At 48.5% G+C, this 19,769-nt stretch overlaps 6 protein-coding genes across 6 annotated transcripts; 3 read left to right on the forward strand and 3 right to left on the reverse strand.

The window, feature by feature from the left end:
* Window positions 1-1,447: 1,447 nt before the first annotated feature.
* LACBIDRAFT_251026 (uncharacterized protein) lies at window positions 1,448-3,659 on the reverse strand (the record flags this gene model as incomplete). Its single annotated transcript, XM_001882692.1, has 14 exons — window positions 1,448-1,541; window positions 1,598-1,741; window positions 1,794-1,922; window positions 1,980-2,061; window positions 2,113-2,302; window positions 2,361-2,374; window positions 2,430-2,468; window positions 2,493-2,550; window positions 2,602-2,866; window positions 2,927-3,067; window positions 3,126-3,135; window positions 3,192-3,256; window positions 3,306-3,414; window positions 3,461-3,659. The coding sequence occupies 14 exons, from the start codon at window positions 3,657-3,659 to the stop codon at window positions 1,448-1,450; spliced, it is 1,539 nt and encodes a 512-aa protein (XP_001882727.1).
* Window positions 3,660-4,987: 1,328 nt separating this feature from the next.
* LACBIDRAFT_299851 (uncharacterized protein) lies at window positions 4,988-8,132 on the reverse strand (the record flags this gene model as incomplete). The annotated part of the gene is made up of 11 exons (XM_001882693.1): window positions 4,988-5,077; window positions 5,139-6,312; window positions 6,366-6,492; window positions 6,556-6,620; window positions 6,675-7,231; window positions 7,285-7,379; window positions 7,435-7,467; window positions 7,521-7,556; window positions 7,610-7,705; window positions 7,755-7,840; window positions 7,894-8,132. The coding sequence occupies 11 exons, from the start codon at window positions 8,130-8,132 to the stop codon at window positions 4,988-4,990; spliced, it is 2,598 nt and encodes an 865-aa protein (XP_001882728.1).
* Window positions 8,133-8,556: 424 nt separating this feature from the next.
* Window positions 8,557-9,145, forward strand: LACBIDRAFT_328655 (uncharacterized protein; the record flags this gene model as incomplete). Its single annotated transcript, XM_001882532.1, has 3 exons — window positions 8,557-8,727; window positions 8,796-8,970; window positions 9,063-9,145. 3 exons carry the CDS (start codon window positions 8,557-8,559, stop codon window positions 9,143-9,145), a joined length of 429 nt encoding a protein of 142 aa, XP_001882567.1.
* Window positions 9,146-11,664: 2,519 nt separating this feature from the next.
* On the reverse strand, window positions 11,665-11,916 carry LACBIDRAFT_299854 (uncharacterized protein; the record flags this gene model as incomplete). Its single annotated transcript, XM_001882694.1, has 1 exon — window positions 11,665-11,916. One exon carries the CDS (start codon window positions 11,914-11,916, stop codon window positions 11,665-11,667), a length of 252 nt encoding a protein of 83 aa, XP_001882729.1.
* A 243-nt stretch (window positions 11,917-12,159) lies between these two features.
* Window positions 12,160-14,270, forward strand: LACBIDRAFT_299855 (uncharacterized protein; the record flags this gene model as incomplete). The annotated part of the gene is made up of 6 exons (XM_001882533.1): window positions 12,160-12,291; window positions 12,350-12,935; window positions 12,988-13,152; window positions 13,208-13,793; window positions 13,848-14,058; window positions 14,112-14,270. The coding sequence occupies 6 exons, from the start codon at window positions 12,160-12,162 to the stop codon at window positions 14,268-14,270; spliced, it is 1,839 nt and encodes a 612-aa protein (XP_001882568.1).
* Window positions 14,271-16,821: 2,551 nt separating this feature from the next.
* LACBIDRAFT_250961 (uncharacterized protein) lies at window positions 16,822-17,451 on the forward strand (the record flags this gene model as incomplete). The annotated part of the gene is made up of 4 exons (XM_001882534.1): window positions 16,822-16,860; window positions 16,913-17,020; window positions 17,075-17,259; window positions 17,313-17,451. Coding segments are annotated over 4 exons (471 nt in total), but the record flags the coding sequence as incomplete, so codon positions are not given.
* Between the last annotated feature and the right edge of the window lie 2,318 nt (window positions 17,452-19,769).

A 19,769-nucleotide genomic window follows, 5' to 3' on the forward strand; every position in this document is an offset into this window, starting at 1 on the left:
CTCGCACATTGCCTGTGTGCCTCAGTATGCCTTGACCAGCATAGCACAGCATTCATCTAGGCGTCTCGGATAGGACGCAAATAATGGATAATGGATAGCGAACTGACTCTAACCCGTTTGACGGTACGCTCAAAGATTTTCACTGCTCAACGTCCTTCACTGAGATTTGGCTGCCGTAGATCCCCTTTGATTCCGTGTAAATTTGATTGTATTACTCTCCCTGGCTAAGCAAATTATGCAAACGTGAAAGAAGGCGAGAAGGTGTTTACCCGCTTAGACTGAAGTGTATGGGATTCGTAACTAAATGCCCAAGAACGCATGGAGCTCAGTTTCTTACACCGGACGCTGTGGTTTTTTTTACGCCTGACGCTGTGGTTTTGTACGATGAGCGATGCGATCAGCGAAAAATGTTTGTGTGCGGCAGTGCTAATGTTCCACATTGAAACGTATGTTGAACCTTTTCAGATTGACGTTCCAGAAAAAGATATTAAAGTTGTCCTTGAAGGGCAAGCGTGCACTCAGCGCAGCCATTTTATTTCGCCAAAAAATGTCTGAGTATTGACCGGCGATGATGCTTCAACTATCCAAGTTCAAGTTCAGCGTGCACAACGACCTCAACAACTAGACTGGGCTCGTTCAGCTTCCATGGCTCTGTACCGTCTTTGTAGACCAGGATATGATTCTCAGAATCATCGGTATCAGCTGGGCACAATCTTTACACAACCCCTTTCTGAAGAGCAAATTAGCCGACCCACCTTAAGCTGCCGCAAACCTCATCGATAGATTGTGAGGCCGGAATAACTGAATTCTAGATAGCCATCTGTGGCCCAAGAAAATTGAGCCATCGACCAATTTCTACTTACGCTGATCAATTAATATTGGGTAGGAAACATGTATTTAGCTATAAATGCCATTGGTTTGCTCTGGTGCCGGCTATGTATTCTATTCACATGTAGCGTCAAATTGGGCCATTCACCTCTACTGAATGGCATGGAATGATCCTCGATCTCCTGGCAGTTTCGCGAGAGGGTTACATCGTGTTGTGACTCTTCATCGTGCTTTTCAAAGCAAAATGTTCGCGTGCAGTCTTGTTGAGGGAATGGGAGACCGGTTGCACGCTGCACATAAAAAATCGAAAGCGACTGAGCAAGAATACTTAAATCGAGCGTTCAGGTCACGTGTCTGTCACCAAACAACGCGCGTCCACAACGCGTCTTACCACAAAGTTTAATAAGTAGTTTTTCATTGCGCATTCAAATTCCTGGAATGGCCATTCTTTGCGGACCAGTTGGACTTCAGTTCATTATATTGTTGATGTAAGGACAAAATAGACGCACAAAACTATATGGCGAACAATCTCATGACCTTCAGATTTACGGGGACCAAATACACTCATAGGGCCACCATGTTCTTGAGGAAATTCGGGCTCCGAGAATTTTAGAATTGTTTATAATTCGATATCTTGACTGTCGGCAGAAAGAATGAGAGTTTCAGCCGCTTTTGATCGGGGTTTTATAGAGCACTTGTACGGCTTCGGCATGCTGAAACAAAACGTCAGAATAGAACAGTGAAAGTGGGATTGTTGGAGAAAACTTACACTACCAGTGCAGAGATGTATTCGTGGGATGGCTCTATGATGTTTCCGTCTTCATCGACTGCCTTCTCGAAGTCGAACACGTAAATTAACGAGGCAATGGCAATCCAGACGGCGGAGAAAGCCATGTATCTTCCAGGACAGATACTGCAAAGAACAATCTAAACACTGATTTGGGTTATTGATCAACGAAACGAACCGGCGTCCAAACCCGAAGCAAGCGTGAGCTGGATCCCTAACAGATTTGTCAATCTTCCCATCCTTCATAAACCTATCTGGATTGAACGTGAAAGGATCAGGGTAGACTTCTTCGTTATGAAGCATAGCCCTGAATACAAATCGATTAACTCAGGATCGACATTACGGCACACGGGGAGGAATTTACCAAGCGTTAGGAATGATAATAGAACCCGCAGGAATGTGATAACCTTTATATTCATCGTCGTAGTCGAGGAGCCGGGGAATGGCTGGATGGGTTATTATCAGCCGCTTCCCAATTGAGGTGAGAAGCGACCCACCTATCGGAACAACATCCCTCCATCTGAGGGTTTCTTTCACGATGGCTGTAATAAAGGGAAGTGACTCTTCGTCATCGAAGTCGGGCAAATGACCCGGTTTGACGACGGCGTCGATCTCGGCCTGAGCTCGCTTCAATACGTCGGGTTTATCGAGCAGACCCAATATGCAAGAGGCAATCGCAGAAACAGTCTAAAACAGTGATGGGATGTTGTTGGTTGTACCACCGCGAAAAAAGCTCTTTACGCACGGTATCCGATCCAGCTGAAAGACGTCCGTTAGGAGATCCGCAAAGTTTTCTTGTAAGCATGGAACGTACCAGCATAAAGGGTACCAGCGGTCCCTTGAATAATATCCTCTTGATATGCATCATCACGAGTACCAGACTCCATTTTTTGGAGGCTAAAGGAGGTGAAGGACGGCGGAGCCGTGCCAGTTGCCTGGCGTTCAAATTGAGGCAATCCATCACTTCCTCACGAGAAACAACTTACAATTCTCTGTTTTGCTGCTTTATATGGCACTTCAACCATTCTGCATGCAAGCTTCTTCCATTCCCGGGCTTTCGTCTGAAATCCGGCCCCTGGCATCCATTCTGGGACAAATTTTAAGAACGGCAGGGTGTCCACGAGAAAAGCGCCTGGGACGGCAGCTACGACGAGGGGATGAACTCCTTGCTCGGCAGTCGCAATGTATGGATCGTTTTGGGGCTGAACATCCAATCCGTAAGCGACCGACATGATTGTTTCACCCGCCATACTATATCACAGGCTCGCAGTGAGAAGGAGTGACCATGCCACACAGACTGCAGAAACCTACTGCCTCAAATTTCCGATGATATCATCTGGGTTGTCCAAGAATCGACGAATAAGGTTACGCGAAGCCTTCAGGGAATGCGGACGAAATTGGCGGGCAGCCGAGGGGTGGAAGGTCTGGTGCATAATCCTTCGATGTTTGCGCCTACAAATTACAAAACGACTTGTTCAACAGATGTTGACAGAAACTTGTATTGACGTACCACCGGTCACCTTCGAACGATTGAAGTCTATGAATTTGTTCGAAGAAAGATTAAAGAGAGGCGTACCATATTGCATGAAGCCAAAGTTGAAGTTCCAGCCCATCAATTCGTTAATCATAGGCATTCGTGCCCTGCCGTCTCACATAAGCTAGATCAGATTGAGCACACGAAATGGCACACCGTCCGGAGTAAATTGATGACTTCTTTTCCAAAAGTTCCGTTGCCGCTTCAGAAGTGTCGAGGACAATGAGGGTTGTACCGGCAACGGAGAGTCGCAAGATATCGGTATCTAGCAATAGGTGAGTGGGAGTGGAAAACACGATTCGGCAACGCACTGAATTCTTTGGACCACTTGTGGTACGTCTGCCATTCAAAGGTTGTTGGCATGTCTTTCAGATTGCCAATGAGCGGCGCGCCCTTGGGTCCAGGGGGTAGTGGAAGCTTCGAAAGAGAACGTTCATCGGAACGTTTGAGGTAGAAGTAAAGAGCGAGGATGAAAGCTGTTGAGCTTGCTAAAAGGTCAATCTGGATCATGAAGACTAGGAAAAGAGTTGAATGGCAATGAGGGAAATCCGAAATAGTCGCCCTGCGTCAGAGGATGGGTGGGACATTTATACCCTGGAAATGTATGTTCCATGTAGATACCCAGTTACAGTCTAGTTTTCCTGCAGGGTCTCGGCATGCAGGGTCGACGGAGAAGACGTCTGCAAAATCAAGCAGAACCTAGCAGAACTTTCAAGCTTGAAGGCCCGTTGCGATGCAGATCGAGCGAGAAGCTGCATTTATATCTCTTTGAATCGAGCCAGAAAGATCTACTCGAAAAATTATGTGTCATTCGACGAGCACATATCTGGAGAATTGGGACCCACAGACATTTAGTATTACACTGCGCAAAACAGACCATCAGACACCTGCCTGATGACAAACGATTCGGATAGTACTATGACCTACCAGCACCTCGGCGCACCCTACGAGTCGGCAGTCACTGATTGTCACATATTTTGGCTGGACAAGCGTGACTCTCGTTTTCCAAGTTGTCACGCAACATCACACTTGTCCAGCCAAAATTCGTGACGATCAGTGACCGCCGACTCGTAGGGTGCGCCGAGGTGCTGGTAGGGCATAGTAAGTTCATATCTTATCTTTGCCGGAGCCGGATGGGCAAAAACTGGGACTTTCCAGATGCTCGGGACAACTTTTGACGGTTTGGGGAGCCAGGAGTTGGCCGTGCACGGCGCTGGGAATTTGGGAAAGCAGTGATTGATTAGCATAACAACTGCTGGCCCTAAACGTTACGCTGGCTAAGCATGTGATCATGAGCTGATGTCCAAGAGAGAGAAATTTTCTCAAAAGATTTCTCTTACACGATAGCCTGCTCAGCGCTCAGCAGTGACCTAGTGAAAGTAATTTTCATTTTGAATTTTCGGTGTCCATTTTGAGAGGATTGAGAAGCAAAATGACGACGGCGGTTTGGTTCGGATAAGCGATGACAGAATATTGATGAATTGTGCCAAGAGCCCGAGCTCACTGCCTCATCGATTCGTCAGTCACAACACTCAAAGGCGAGTGACAACGATGGGGAGTGTGGACATCTCACATCAGATTTTTTTGGTTGGCTCAGACGGTATAAGACCCCGTCGCTGACACCAATTTATTTATGCAGCATGGGTATAACTATGACATACAGTACGGTAATTGCAATATACTACTACAGCTTCATAATTACGGAGAGGTGGCGAGCGGACTAAGCAACCCTTCCACCCCTCTCGTGTCTAATTAAAAACGTATATCCAATAGAGACGGAACGCAAATTTTAACAATCCTATAACCCGCGAAGTTTTATTCATTCATGCCAGCAGCTTTCACGAAGCAACGCCAACGGCATCCGACCCCCCAGGCGTGTCTTGAGTTTCCAGTGTTGTCGTACTCCGAAGGTGACTATTTAAGAGAAGCTAAAGATCAAACATAGAGACCGTCAATCGTTTGGACCGAAATTGGAGAGATTGGACGTACCCCATTGATAGGCCGCGTGTAATCCTCATTGTCTCTCAGACTCGCTAAACTCGCCTGATGGGAGTCCGCCAGGGCCATCCCCAACCGCGGATGCAGCAGCCCTTCTATCATGCTGGAGTTAGCCGTTAGTGCAGGGGACGGCGGTAAGGTCACAGGCGGCCAAAGAGGTGATGGCATCGGACCCTCCTTATGGCTCTCCCCAGTCACCCCCCGAGGAAAGCGAAGCAACGGCGGCGCAAGGGGCGGTCCAGGATTGAGCAGCGAAGACGGACCCTGACTCGCTCTATAGAACGACATGGAACGAGAGTTCAGTGATTCCCGCGATGATTCAACCTGTGGGGTACCCTTCACGGTCGAAATGCTCTGAGCCGAGCTTTTCCGCTTCGTCCGTAGGCCTTTGAGGAACCCAAACCCGCGCTGGCTACCCACACTGAGGTTCCTCTCAATGTCGATCTGATGTTCAGCGAGACTGGTCGAAGGCGTTGAACTATGCCGCCTCGATTCACCTGGAGTGGGTGACGCTCGAGGGGCAGGGAGAGAAACCCGATTCCCAGTTGATATTGTCAAGGGTGCATGATCCGAAGATGAAGATCCAAGATCGTGGCTTTGTGACGAGGAAGCATCCTTCATGGGAAGCGACGTGGCGCTTCGCGCAGCGACCTGGTTTGGAATGTCAAGAGCGGACGCAGAAGTGTTAGCAGCGAGTAATCCCGATGCCGACGTGGTTGCAGGCAATGTATAGTTGTGAGAGAGCACCACGGGCCCATTGCCCACCACAGTCTGAACGGTCTGCCCAAGACCAGGCATGTATGGCTGCCCTCCAAACGACGGACTTCGCTGCAAGGGAAAGCCGGATGTAACACCCTCAGCGCTTCCTCCCACTGGCCCAGTGCTCCGATCGCCGCTCTCCCCGCTATGCCGATCTGCAACAGGTGGAGGTTGGTGGGGATGGGCGGAGACAGCAAAGAAGGGGTTGTCATTCTCGTCGTCGTCGTCCCCGAGCGGGGGCCTCCATACCGAGTGAGGGGTGGTGAGGAAGTTTTCGCTCGACCCACCAAGGGTTTGTCGCAATTGGTATCTTCTGCACGTGAAGAAGATGAGGACAACCAAAAGAATGAGGACCAACGTTGCCGAAATGGCGACAGCAATAATGCCTCCTGTATTACGTGCAAACCTAGAGGAGGAGTAAGCTTTGTGATGATCTTGTAAAGAGGAGCCACGACAAACCCATTTGGTTTGGGTGAATCTGTGCTTAGGATTCCGGTCTCGACAACAGTGCTATATATAGTCACTTGACCCCCAAAGTAGGTGCTGGTCCAGACGGTGGTGATGGTCAGAGTGGAAATACGAGGGGCTATGGTAAAAATGGCCAAACTTTGAGTGAATGGTAATGAAATCGTGATGAAAAGTATGATACCTGAAGAAATCGTCAAAGGTAATGGAGTCGACATCCAGGACGTCGAAGTAAAGGAGGTGATTGATCTGAGGGGTAGGTAAGTGATAAGATACAAGAAGCAAAGCAAGCAGCATGCTTACTCGGGCGATGGAGGAGGTGAGGTTACTGGCGCCACCGAATTACTTGAAGTTATGGTTGATGGTTTTGGATCAGATACAGTGGAAAGCGTGGTCGTTGAAAGGATACTTGAAACGGTGACAGAAGATGAGGACGTAGAAGACGTGAGTGAGGAAAGGGTGGACGAGCTTAAACCGTCGACCTTGGACAGGGTCGACGTGGCCGTACTGGATTCTGACATGGTCGTGGGCGTTGAAGCCGGTCCGGGAGTTGTTATCGATTGATTGTCGGTCGAGAAGGAGGTGGATGTTGGCGACGTAAAGGTGGTCGTAGATGTTGACGATGTGGAGGTGGTCGTAGATGTTGACAACCTAGAGGTCGTCGTCGTCAGGGAAGTCGTTTGTGCAGGAGTAGTGGAAGTTGTTGGTAGAGGGGTAACGGAGGTTATCAGTGGAGGGGAAGGAACAGCTGTCAGCGAGATGGAAACAGGAGTTGTGACCAAAGGAAGGACTGAAGTTGTCGCCTGAGAAACAACAACAGTCGGGGACGCTGAAACGCTGCCTGTCGTCGAGGCTGGTATCTAGAACGAGAGCTAATGAGCAAAGCAGATGTCATGAACACATGATAGCTCACTTGAAGTCCCGTACTCAACGACGGAGAAGTAGCGGAGGTTATTGGCCCACTCCCGGGTATACCACCGCCAGAGGCGGGCGTCGACACAATAGCTACTTTTGAAACCGCCGTCAGCCATCGTATTTTGCAAGTGGGCAGAAACGGACGAACTCGTGCTAGATCTTGTGCTCATGGCCGCCGTACCTGAAATTCATCTTATCGCAAGTTCGGAAACAAAGATGGAAAACTCAACGCACCTGCGGCCGAGCTTGCCAAGGTAGACGAGATTTCCACTTTTGAACAAGGGTCAGCTGAGACACATTTGCAGAAAACACAAGAACTCAACGAGTGGGCTGAGTCCGTGGTGTTGTGCCACTGCCCAAGGTTGGGGTGCCTTGCGGAAAGGATGAAAGCTGCGTTGTTGTGTCATTCGTACCTGCAGCTAATCACATCATTTGAGACCTTTCGTTTTGAGGATCAGTAAAACATACCTATAGATGCAACACCCGTCACTGAAACCTGGGCAATATCAGAAAGTGACACGTCCGCCGCAATAAGTGTCGATGATGATGATTGCCTGACCGTCAGATGAGAAAGGCGAAACATCAGGCGAAAAAAACGGAGACTGACGTGCTTGCCACCTGGCGTCGCCCTCGCACCAACCGATTATACCCCCAGCCTCCTGTTGAACAACAGCCTCCTGCACAGGTTAACCGTGCCCCATCCTCCCCTACATCCGTCGACTCCAACAGAGTTGAAATTGGGAGAAAAACTTGAATGGAGCGCAAGACAACATCCGTTATCCTCTGCTTGAGTGAGACATTCTCCGAGGTCGGTTTCCGGCAACAAGATTGATTGAGCCGAGACATGAATGCAGTGCGGCGTTTTCTATAAATTCTAACGTGTCTCCGGGATGGCAAGTCGATTGCGTTGTATCGATTGCACAGCAGTCGGTTCTCCAAAATGGCCAGCCAGAGGAGGGACGATAAAGATCCGTTTGAATAAGCCAGGCGCTGAACTGGCGGGCTTGTGTCAAGTGCTGGATCTCGTGGAAAAAAGGGCGTCCATCAAGGAATCTACAAGTGAGAAGGGAACATAAGTAAGTCGGGGAAAGCCACAGGCAAAGCGAAAAGCGTTGAGATTACGTTACGAGCATTCCTGAACATTCTTCCCGTCAAAGCTAAGTCAAACCTGACAAATTTGTGACCCTTTGTAGTTGCCCCTTGGCACTTGCCTCCCCTTCCTCAGCCTTTCTTCTCGTTGCACACGAGGTGATCCGGCGGCCCGTTAATTATGACCTTCATTATGGATCAGCGTGTCTCGTCTTTTGTACTCCTCCTCGACAAGATGCTTTGTGAACTCCAAAGAACAACAGGGAGGCCAGGCTTGGATACAACGCGAAAGGACAGCCTCAGATTTGGATCTGATCGGTTACCGCGAGCAATTGATGGACGCGACCCTGCCGTATGTCCATGTTCAAACGTTCAAAGCCCAAGCTGATATTTTCGTTTCGAATTCTACCATACTTATAGGATAACTGGCCGTTGCAAAGACCTTCATTGCTCCTTGCATCTTTATCTCCTCAGAACATTCTTTTTGGGCGACTGTTAACGACCATTTCCAGACTGAGGAAAGAAAAGGCTCAAAAGTCAGATTTAACTGCGTGGGAGCTTGGTGGCATGAGCACCGGGCGTCGCGTCCAAGAAGGTTTGAAAGTTGACGGCGAGGATGCGAGATAGGGCGTTAGCGCTGTAAGGTTTCTTCTTGTCCACATTAAAGATTACTGACACTGTCTGCAGACGCCTCAAAACCAGCCAACGAGATTACTTATTCTGGGCTATGGTTCACCGGCACCACCAGTGCAGTAGCTCGTAGTAGCTGAACCTCGAGCCTGGTTGTCCACTCGAATGGAGGAATCAGTGTTATCTGCTGAGTGGCGCAAGATCGACCACGGACCACAATCAGGTACTTTGACTTGCCTCGCGTTCTGTCAATGCCGTTATCCACCAAGCGCTCGAGAGAGCCGATATGAATTGCAATATTGACCAAGCCTTGTAAACTCCAAATTGCGATCCGTCATGGAAGACTGAAGTACATTTGTTTCCGCAGAAACACACCATCTCATACTGTCCAAGAGACTCCGCCGCCAAGGAGGGTGTATTTCATAATCGTACAGTACGTCTGCCAACCTCACCTTGATCAACCTTACAACGAGGCAGGTTTCATAAATTCATATATGTCCTCAGGTATCGTTGTGCGTCTCTCCCATTCCTTCATCCAACCTTTAGGCGCACCCAAGTCCCCCGAGCTGGGAATGGCGAAAACGCCAGTAATATACCAAACATTCTGATCCTTCCCCTTGTCACATTCCGCCATAAGTGTGGGCAGAACCGCTCGTGCCTCGATAAGATTAGAATTGGCATCAACACGAAGCACTTGCCCAGTCCTGCCTGTCCCGAGATCAGCGATGCCCGATACCCCCGCTCGGGATGCTGCTCGCCCCTCCGCACCCTCTGTGAACGTTCCAAACGCCTCTCCAGTGCTCGGTTCAAGCGCTCTTCTATCGCTTCTGTCCGTAGATCGCGAATCCGCCCTCGGCAGAGGTCAATTTCCGGCCTGACTTGATTCTGTGCACTCGAAGATGCCAACAAGGCGATTCTGGCTGAGGCGGTACTAGCCAGGTCTCGACCTCTACGTCTGGCCAAGGGTACCACATCGATCTGAGCCACTTTCCGTTCTCTATCTAGTATCTCGCCTGCATTTCCAGGTATCCCCGTTATCGTCGCTGAGAGCCAATGTATTATCTCCACCAAGCTCCTCAAGCGTACCATTCCCCACGGGTACGCTATACCCAAATGCGGATGAGTAGGCCAGCTTTCCCTACTTGGCTGCGCTCTGTTTGACGGGATATGAACACTGTTGACCTGAAGATAGGAGGAATGTATGTCCGCCTAGGTTGGTGGCGATATGAAGAGGATGGTTTATCGCTTTCGTCGTTCCCCGCAATGACGCAGGATAAGGCTCTTCTTCGGCTGCCCAGAATGGGTGTGTCTCGGGAAGGGATAGAGCGATGAAGGACTTGCAGCACCAATACGGGGACCCGGGGGAATTGTAGTTTTCGGTCATATTGTAATTGGGATAGCAAAAACCGATCGTCAGGGTGCCGTCGGGGTGGTAGGCGCCGGGTTGCTTCACCCAATAGCGAAGGTTGCGCAGCTGCAACCCTTTAACAACACCCCACGTAAGTGGTGCTGGGAGATCAAGATCTGCGAAGGCGACTGCACCCCAGAAGGAAGACATGGCGAACCTGTATGTCATACTTCGTCCAAAGGGTATTGCGCGACCTAATCATCCGCTCAGCAGGACATTCTCATCGCACGATCTGCGCTCACCTTCTTCATCGAAGTAGTGGACGAAATCGAGGGCAAACTGGCGGGCTCTGTTCCGATACTCCTCGCACCTCTGCGGATCTTCGGCCTGAGCAAGCTTTGAATAGACAAGTTGGGCGAACTGGATGGCGAACGAAGACGAATAGTAATCGAGTTGGACAACGCCCTCTGGCCCATCTCGCGACCAGCCGTCGCCAATGTAAAACGTGTCCAGGTGGTCGAGGTCCGCTTTCATACGTGCCGAGTCGAATCTAGGAGAACCGGTCCTGGAAAGCCCAAGATTGGCGACAACCTGCCAAGGGTGAACTTATCAGTCTGGTACACGTTCACCAGGCCGAACAACGCATACCCTGAACCACAGCCAATTTGTATTCGGCATCTCCTTGTCGTTCATCCCACCAAGCCAATCCTCCAAGTTCTTCTTCGTCTCATCACTGAGCGGATCCCACAGCTTCTCCTTAGCAACAGCAACACCGAACCCTACCGCCGAACATTCTACCATCCGCTGATCCTTATTTCTCATCTCCCCCCAGAACTCCTCGCTCGACGGGTCAGTCCCATTCTTGAACCCTTCCAACCACCGCTTCCTTCCCTCGTACTCACCGCCTCCGGCGAGAAGCGATGCCAACCCCCATATGGGCCGAGAAAATCCCTCAAGCTGCGCAGCTATGTCGTCGTAATGGGTCGCCGTATGTCCCAGATGGATTCGCGCTCCTCCTGGCGAGGTGTGAGAGGCCAGCGGGTCGAGCAGCCCAGTTAGGAAGTTGGTGAGATCATCCCTCGTCTTAAGGGGGTTTGCTGCGAAGGGGCTGAATTCGGAGATGGCCATGTTGAGTTTCTTTGGAGTCTATTGGATGTCGAGTTCATTTTATTGAGGGCAAAGAGACGGCCCGGCATTTCAGATTATCGGCCCGCTGCTGCCGCTGGCCCGCGGCGCTGGGGTGGTCAATCGGCAAAGGAGTCATAGAGAATAGAGGCAACTAACGAGGCGGCATGTGGGGATTTTTTGAGACTAGATTCTTTGATTCATCGCGGCCATGATGGGGTAAGTATACCACGCAACCTGATACGCAGAAGTTGAGAACAAAAGAAAACATTTGTTGTTCTTTGTTGATTTTGGCCAAGCCTGTTCGACTCTTCTTCCTCCACCGATCCTTACCATCTTGATGCCACCGCCACAATTTACACGTTGCTCTCGAAGGTTGACTACAAACGGATTTGACACTGCGGGCGAAACACAGCAATAACCAGTGGCCCCCTGCATAATAATATATGGCTAACTAGGAAATCCAGAAACTCGGTACCGAGAGGTGTGCACTTTTACACGCTGCGGATCCCTAATAATGCGTTACTTCAAGCAGAGTCACCTCCATGCCTCGTGTGAATAGGGAGATGATTATCAGGCCCATCGCTTCAACATGAATCGCTATATTGATACTGAGGGACCATTGTGGTAAGGAGAATTTTCAACGATACGTGGTGGGCAGCCAATATTTCAGTCCAATTAATGGTTCATGGAGCAAATCAAGACGAAGGAAAATTCTTGCTAAGGATCAATGACGCCGACGTCCATTGGGCATTTCTTGGGCATTTCCCAACAACAACTGTGCTAGGCCGCAGCATACGACGGCCTTGGCGCGTGAGTCCGTTTTCTCCTATAAATACAAGACCTGATACTGACATCCATCTCAATGAAGATCCAGCACTACTTTTCTTTCCTATATCCTGTTGTTGCGGCGAGCCAGTCTTCCGCCGTCTGTCGCTGTCTGTATGGAGAGCCTTGTTGGCCCGATCAATCAGCCTTTGCTGCCCTCTCGGCCAACGTCTTTCAACCACTCCTACGGCCTGTACCTGCCGCGTATGCTTGTTATACCCCATCGTCACCCTCCGGAAACTGCACTGATGTTACCGCCAATTTTTACAATGGGAGTTGGCGGTCCGATCAACCAGGCGCACTACAGAACATTAATTTTGAAACGTACACCTTCAAGAATGGGACGATCGATGGGTGCTACTTGAACACAACCCTCGGGTTTCCATGCGACCAAGGGAGCGTGCCTCCAGTCGGGGTGGACGCGAGAGTCGTCGGCGATATACAAGCGGCAGTGAAATTTGCGGTCAAGTACAACTTGCGCTTAGTTGTGAAAAACACTGGGCACGATTATCTCGGACGAAGCACTGCTCGCGGGAGTTTTCTAATTTGGACACATCATCTGAAGAACATCACATTCAATGCTTCATTCGTTCCAGAAGGCGCTCCTTCCACGAGCGAGACCTACAACGGTAAGGTGATTCTACACGCCTACCTTTCATGTCGGCTGAGTCTCCTTTCTAGCTGTCACACTTGGTGCCGGTGTGCAGTGGAACGAGGCTTATGTCGCCGCGCATCAACAAGGGCGATTCGTGATTGGCGGTCTATCAGCCGGAGGATCTGTTGGTGCTGCTGGTGGGTGGGTCATGGGTGGGGGCCACAGCGCCTTTTCGTCCCGCCATGGACTCGGTCAGTGAACTTTGCTTAGGTGCAGGCTTTGAGTGACATATTTGCCCTCCTCAAGGTGTCGACAACGTCATCCAATTTACTATTGTCGATTCCGCTGGTGACCATCTCACGGCCAACGCCCACAAAAACTCTGATCTCTTCTGGGCGTTAAGAGGGGGTGGCGGGGGAACTTACGGTGTCGTGACGTCTGCCACATACCGTACATACCCAGAATTCCCTCTCACAGTGCCTGTGGTGAAAGCCAACTTCTCGTCCCCCGCTGTGGCACTGCAGGTTGTAACACAATACGTCAAACTGCATCCAGGGCTCGCAGCCGCCGGCTGGGGAGGGTATTCGTCTTTGTCAAACGATAATATTGAATTCTTTTACACTGCGCCCAATGTTTCAACGACTGAGGCCAACGCCACACTCTTACCCTTCCTCGAATTTACGCGGAACGCGACGGGCGGGGCGTTGTTTTTCACTATGCTCTCTTTTGACTCCTTTTACTCGGCGTACAATTCTCTGTTCGCCAACGAAATAGCACAAGTGGGATATTCAGTCGAGATTGCTTCTCGGTTATTATCCACGGACCTGACGATAACAAACCCGGAAACTGTAGCAGAGACGATGCTGACGGTGGATGGCGGGGTCTCGATGAAGTGAGTTTAATTTTCAGAATTCTTTTTCAAAATTTTACCTCGTCTTCATTGTAGCTTTGTCGCAGGGGGCGCAGTTGCGAAAGCAGACCCTGAATCGACTGGATTAAATCCAGCATGGCGGAAAACTCTTGGTGAAGTTTATGTAACCGTCGGTTGGCCTGCCGGTTCTTCGAGCTCCGTGGTGAATCTGGCCGTGGAGAGTTTGAAGAATAATACCGAGATTATAGACCGACTCTCGGTGGATTCGGCTTCATATTTGAACGAGGTGCGTTTTCTATGTAACTTTTCCGCTCAAACGCTCAAAGCAAACTTGAATAGGGGTCTTTGCATGAGAAGGACTTCAAGAAGACGTATTTCGGGGCACACTACAAGAGGTTGAAATCTATCAAGGCGAAGTACGACTCTCATGGTCTTTTCGTTGTCGCTGAGGGCGTGGGTTCAGAGGACTGGGACGCAAGTTTAAATTGTCGGCTGTGAGCTTGCATTATCTCCGCGGCTGGTGTGTAAACATACTCTACACTGGGTGACTTCCCGTAACATAAATCTATATAAACGAATAAATCTGACCCTTATCGGAGTTTGAAATGGGTACCCTGGCTTGCGATTTAATCAAGCAAATAAACCGTAACGCCAGCTGATTAGATTTATTCACCTAACATGAATAAACTTACTTCCCTCTCATCTGAGCTGTTTTGAGGACACACAGGCCCATGGATGGGTGTATTATAGTTAATGCTCAATCATATCAGCCATAAAGTAGGACACACAATGAATGAAGCCGAGAAAATGTCAACTTGAGCTGAACATGCTGTGGTTCTGTGAGTTATGTGCTGAGAAGATTGTTTGTGCAAGGAAAAACAGCTTCGGAGAGGAAATTTTGGAACCAGAGGACGTTGGCACTACTAATAAACTCTGTAATGGCTTCAAATTATAACGAGAGAGCAGACTGCCCTCAGCCGTAGGAGAGTAGAGAGGATGAGGTAGAGCTGACTAAGCTAGGTGGGAAGAAAACGTACCCAGGAAGGAAAGGTGTCATGATGGCAGGGTTGATTCCAGTGTTTGAAATCTATTCGAGGGGTCTGTACCCTCTGAATAGATTAAGGTTTATAACTGGGTGCCAACCAGGACCTCCATCAAAGTCGAACCCTTACAAGACTCGGCATCCCGGCAAAAGACCCTAGATCTCGTCGATTTATTTAAATCTAGCGAATTTATGTTACGGGAAGTCACCCACTATTATTACAGCTAAACTCACATCGATAGACCCACTTTGCAAATGCAGCGCTCAGCCACCTTGTTTATACGAACAAATAGAACTAACTAAACGTGGTCATAAATCTGAGGACGTTCAACCTTAAATATTGGTCAACTCGCGTCCTGCTAGTTTCCCTCTATCGTAGCCATCGGAAACTATCGACACATTATTTCTGACATCAAATATTAATTTGTATTCATGTCTGCCTGTCTCAAGCCCAGTGAAATCGCACATTTTCCTGGAATAAGCTTTGTACAGGCACCAACATAAACAAAGCGGCTAAACGCTATACTCAAGAGGCATCAGATCCTCCGATCCCGACCGTTGTTCCCACAGCATGAGGGTACCACCCTCATACCATATTAGGGAATCTCGCACGATGCGGCTTGAGACGGCTTATTCTATGAAATCAAAATGGTATCAGTACTGCATTCACCCTCGTCCGAATCTCCAGACGCGTCCTTGCTTCGGAAAATGGTCGAATAAGTTTGTGAAACCACATTCTCTCTCTTCGGACAATTCTACTCTACCTCCTCGTTCAATCAAATTGATTAAAATACTCCTACTGACAACATTGCTCCCCTTCATGATCTCTCGTTCTTCGCAACTCTAAGAGTTCCGTGAAAAAATCACTCTAGGTGAAGGGGAAGGAACAAGACTAGGCATTCCAGATGATAGACAAGGGCTAGCACCATGACCGATGTGCACTATGCAAACCCGTTGTAAGCTGTAAGTTGTATCTTCTATCTTACTTCCCAGAATCCCAATGAGCGAGGTAGAGGCCGAGGGAGAAAAATACCAATCCTTTGTCATTTTATCATTAAATTCTAATCCCATCTATTCAACTACCAACGCCATCAATTCACTACCCACCATCTTTTTTTTGCAGTGTTACTACTACTGACTCAAATGTCTTTCTTTGAAATTGTCCTCCCATATATTATCCTCGCTTCTTCTTCAAGAATTAGCACAATTCACATTACCTCTGATTTGATGTAGTTTCGTGAATACTATGGATAGGTGATATCCTGTGGTACACGAGCCTTGGACTCAAAATCGACGCTCAAACGCTTGTGCAGCGGAGTTGATGGGAATGCTAGATGCCGCTGACATGCCGTCCTTCGGATATCACCACTTGTGCTTTGTCATAAATGAATCTGACGGCCAGAATCGGTGGATCTGACACCTCTTGGCTATACTTATTCGCGAAGTGGGTCTATCAACATGAGTTTAGCTGTAAGTTTGCTTTGTTCGCTGTTCCTTTGATATCATCTCACGGCAGATAGAGTTCTGTCTTGGCAAAACAATTGTGGCATAACACCTGCTTTGACAGTTTTGTGGCTATGTATCCCGCCTGGGCTGACACTGAGCTTGTTTTTTTTTCGACTAGTTTTGCGCCTCATACAGCTTTATGGAAACATCCGGTGGCACCGTGAGGCTGTTCAAAAGTCCCAATAACGCCGTCTCGAACCGGGCGCTGGAGGTTAAATCCAGCATATTTTTATCACGATCGGATCCTCAATCACCATCACCACCGTTGGCACAATTGTGAGCATTTCTCTAACCACGAGTGACCAACGCAGACTACTTCCAGCCCCAGATACTTTCAAAAAGGCTGCTTCACAACAACTGGAGAGATCATCTCCCTATTTGTTGTGACTTTGACCTGGGATCCCGGCATGAACTTGAAGAAGCGCGAGATCGTAATCTTGGGAGCTCGGTCAGTGGGCAAGTCGCTGAAAGCTTCCACTCAAGTCCCTTCCAACTAATGATTCCGCAGGTAAATCATCGCTTGTGAACCAATTCATAGAGGTGCGGGATTTTCCTTCGAAATACCTCAATTGCCAAATCATGATGCAACTAGAACCATTTTAATGACGCCTACTACCCGACGATTGAAGGCAATTTCATGAAAGACATCGCTTACAATGGCCTCGAATATGACTGTCATATAATTGACACGCCTGGGCAGGTATGCTTGTATCGTTAATCCTCCTGCTACTACAAAATAGTTGAATCAATGCAGGACGAGTATACACCCCTGGCTGGACGATACGCCATTGGTATACATGTCTACATCATCGTATATTCGATAACATCTCGCGAGTCTTTCAGAATGGCGCAAATTATCTACAGGAAGATACTAGACTTTGGCGGGCTGACTCGAGTTCCATGTGTGCTTGTTGGCTCAAAACTTGATCTCGAAGAAAGGTTGATTTCCCTGGTGTTGTTTTGGAGCTTGATTTAACGCATTCTTTGGACAGACGCGAAGTGTTCAGATGGGAGCCCAAGGTATTTGCCAGCAGTCATACATGCGCATCGGTGGAGATTAGTGCGAAAATGGATGCCCATATAATTGGTGAGCATATAAATACGGGGGCGACCCGCGGGGTCCTCAGATAACATTAATTTCTTAGGACAAGTCTTTCAACTCTGCTTGCAAGAAGTCGAAGATTCAAATATCAGATCGCTGCGTACCGTGCAAGAGATCTCTGGTTCGATGCCGAACAATGCTCTGCAGAATGGGAGATATCCTCCGCTTGATGCTGCCACTGGGGCAAACACTGCAACACACCAAAAGTCACGAACGGAGCCTATTAAAAATACCGAAACCGGTTGGGAAAAGCTTCCCACTTCATTCGATCACGATTCTGCACTACCCAGCGACAGTAGCGAAGATATTTTCGAAATGGATCTTCCGGAATCGAGAGAATCCACCGAAGATGTTTTTGATTGGAAGAAGCTTCCCATTTCATCCTTTGAGGCGAGTAACGATGAAAATATCTTTGAAATGGATCTTTCAGTCTCCGGAGGGTCGGCACAATTTACTAGAGATGATCTTGGAACTCTGCCGAAAGTAAACTCTCTTATTCTCCCTCGACACACCCAATCAACCTCGATGCGATCGGCGGGGAGCGTAAATAATTATCCAACTTCTCCTTGGGCTGCAGTCGAGAGTTTTATTCAAACTCAAACTCAAGCCACCTCGATACCTTCCCATCTTGACAACCGGAAATCACGCAAAGAATGGCCTCAAAGCGCCGGAAAGGACGATATCAACTTTGACGCTCTAAGTTCAACGGCCCTGGCATCCCCAGCAGCTGGGGATGTACTTGATGTAGAGGCCGTCAGATGCGTCTTCTCCGCAATTCGAAAGGTGATGGAAGATCTAAAGGCTGATGCATCTCAAATACTGCCACTGGACGAAGCGGCCGCACGACTGCACACAATTTTTGACCTTGTTTTTTCTAACAAGCGTTCTTGCAAAACACTTCTCAATGTTCAAGGAGACGATGCTAAAATAGTCCTCAATTCTCTCCAATGGGTGAGTAGTTTCTCATCCTCAAATCTTTGTTCACGTTGACCGCGATTAAAAGTTACTCGACTACCCACAATCGAACTCAACCCGAAGGAGCAGGCTGCTTTCAGCCTTGCTTCGTCTAACCCGCAAAAGTGGGTTATACCCAGAGTGTATTATTCTAAAAGACATTGTACGTGAAGACGATTGCGCCGTTACCTCGGGGCACTTTGGGGAGATCTGGAAGGGGAAGTTTCGCGATCAACAAGTTTGTCTCAAGGTCGTCAAGATCTATAAGCAATCTCATGTTGATCACCTTTTGAAAGTGTGTTCCTCCCATTTTTCATGCAACAATAATACTTAATTTCGACTTCAACTATTTTTAGGTTTTTGCTAAGGAAGCAATTTTGTGGAGCCAGCTTTCGCATCCAAATTTGCTTCCATTTTACGGAATATATCATCTCGACGATGGGCATGGGAGAGTATGTCTGGTCTCTCCATGGATGAATAATGGAAATATAAAGGACTATCTCCCCGAAAATCCATGGGTGGATCGCGTCTTCCTGGTGCGTTTTCGTTGCGATAAGGAAAACAAATTGCTCTGATTGTGATGAAGGTGTCCGATGTTGCTGCTGGTGTGTCATACCTGCATCAAAAAGCTATTGTTCACGGAGATTTAAAGGGGGTGAATGTCCACAAGTTGTCTATGTTCCTGAAAACACTACTAAAAGGGATTGATTGATAGGTGAATATCCTTATAACAAAATCCGGGAGAGCCTGTCTTGCAGACTTCGGTCTCTCTAATCACGTTGACGCTGAAATGCTAACGTGGACGTCCGAAAGTTCTGCAAGTACCGGGGGAACTGTTCGTTGGCAAGCTCCGGAATTAATCGATTCGGAAAACGAGAATTTCAAGCCAACAAAAGAGACTGATGTTTATGCCTTTTCTTGTGTATGTTACGAAGTACGTGTGATATGTCCAGTGCCGGCTTTCTTGGCAGTTAACACATTTTACAAAGATCTTCACCTGTCAGGTTCCGTTTTATGAGATATCCCGAGAGTACAGCGTCACGATAAAAGTTATGGGGGGAAGACGTCCTTCTCGCCCTGCGAAGAATAGTGCGCCTTTCATCGAATGGGGGCTCACAGATTCTATGTGGAGGTTGATGGAGCAGTGCTGGGATCGAGACCCAGAGAGTCGTCCTACGATGAGCAGTATTTCCGGGGAGGACTTTCTTTCTTCGCTTGTTGACGATAGGCCCTCGGGAGGGGAGGAAGCTCTTTCGCCACCACAATTCCGCGGGGCCATGCATGGATTTTTATAAATATTTCCTGTTGCCCAGATGATATGTGTTCTCGTGAATTCAACGCACCTGAGTATCGCAATTTCGAGATTCTGTGTCGTAAGCGGCCCTGAGTGATG

This window comes from Laccaria bicolor, genomic scaffold (assembly GCF_000143565.1).
Source record: "Laccaria bicolor S238N-H82 LACBIscaffold_17 genomic scaffold, whole genome shotgun sequence".
Lineage (NCBI taxonomy): Eukaryota > Fungi > Basidiomycota > Agaricomycetes > Agaricales > Hydnangiaceae > Laccaria > Laccaria bicolor.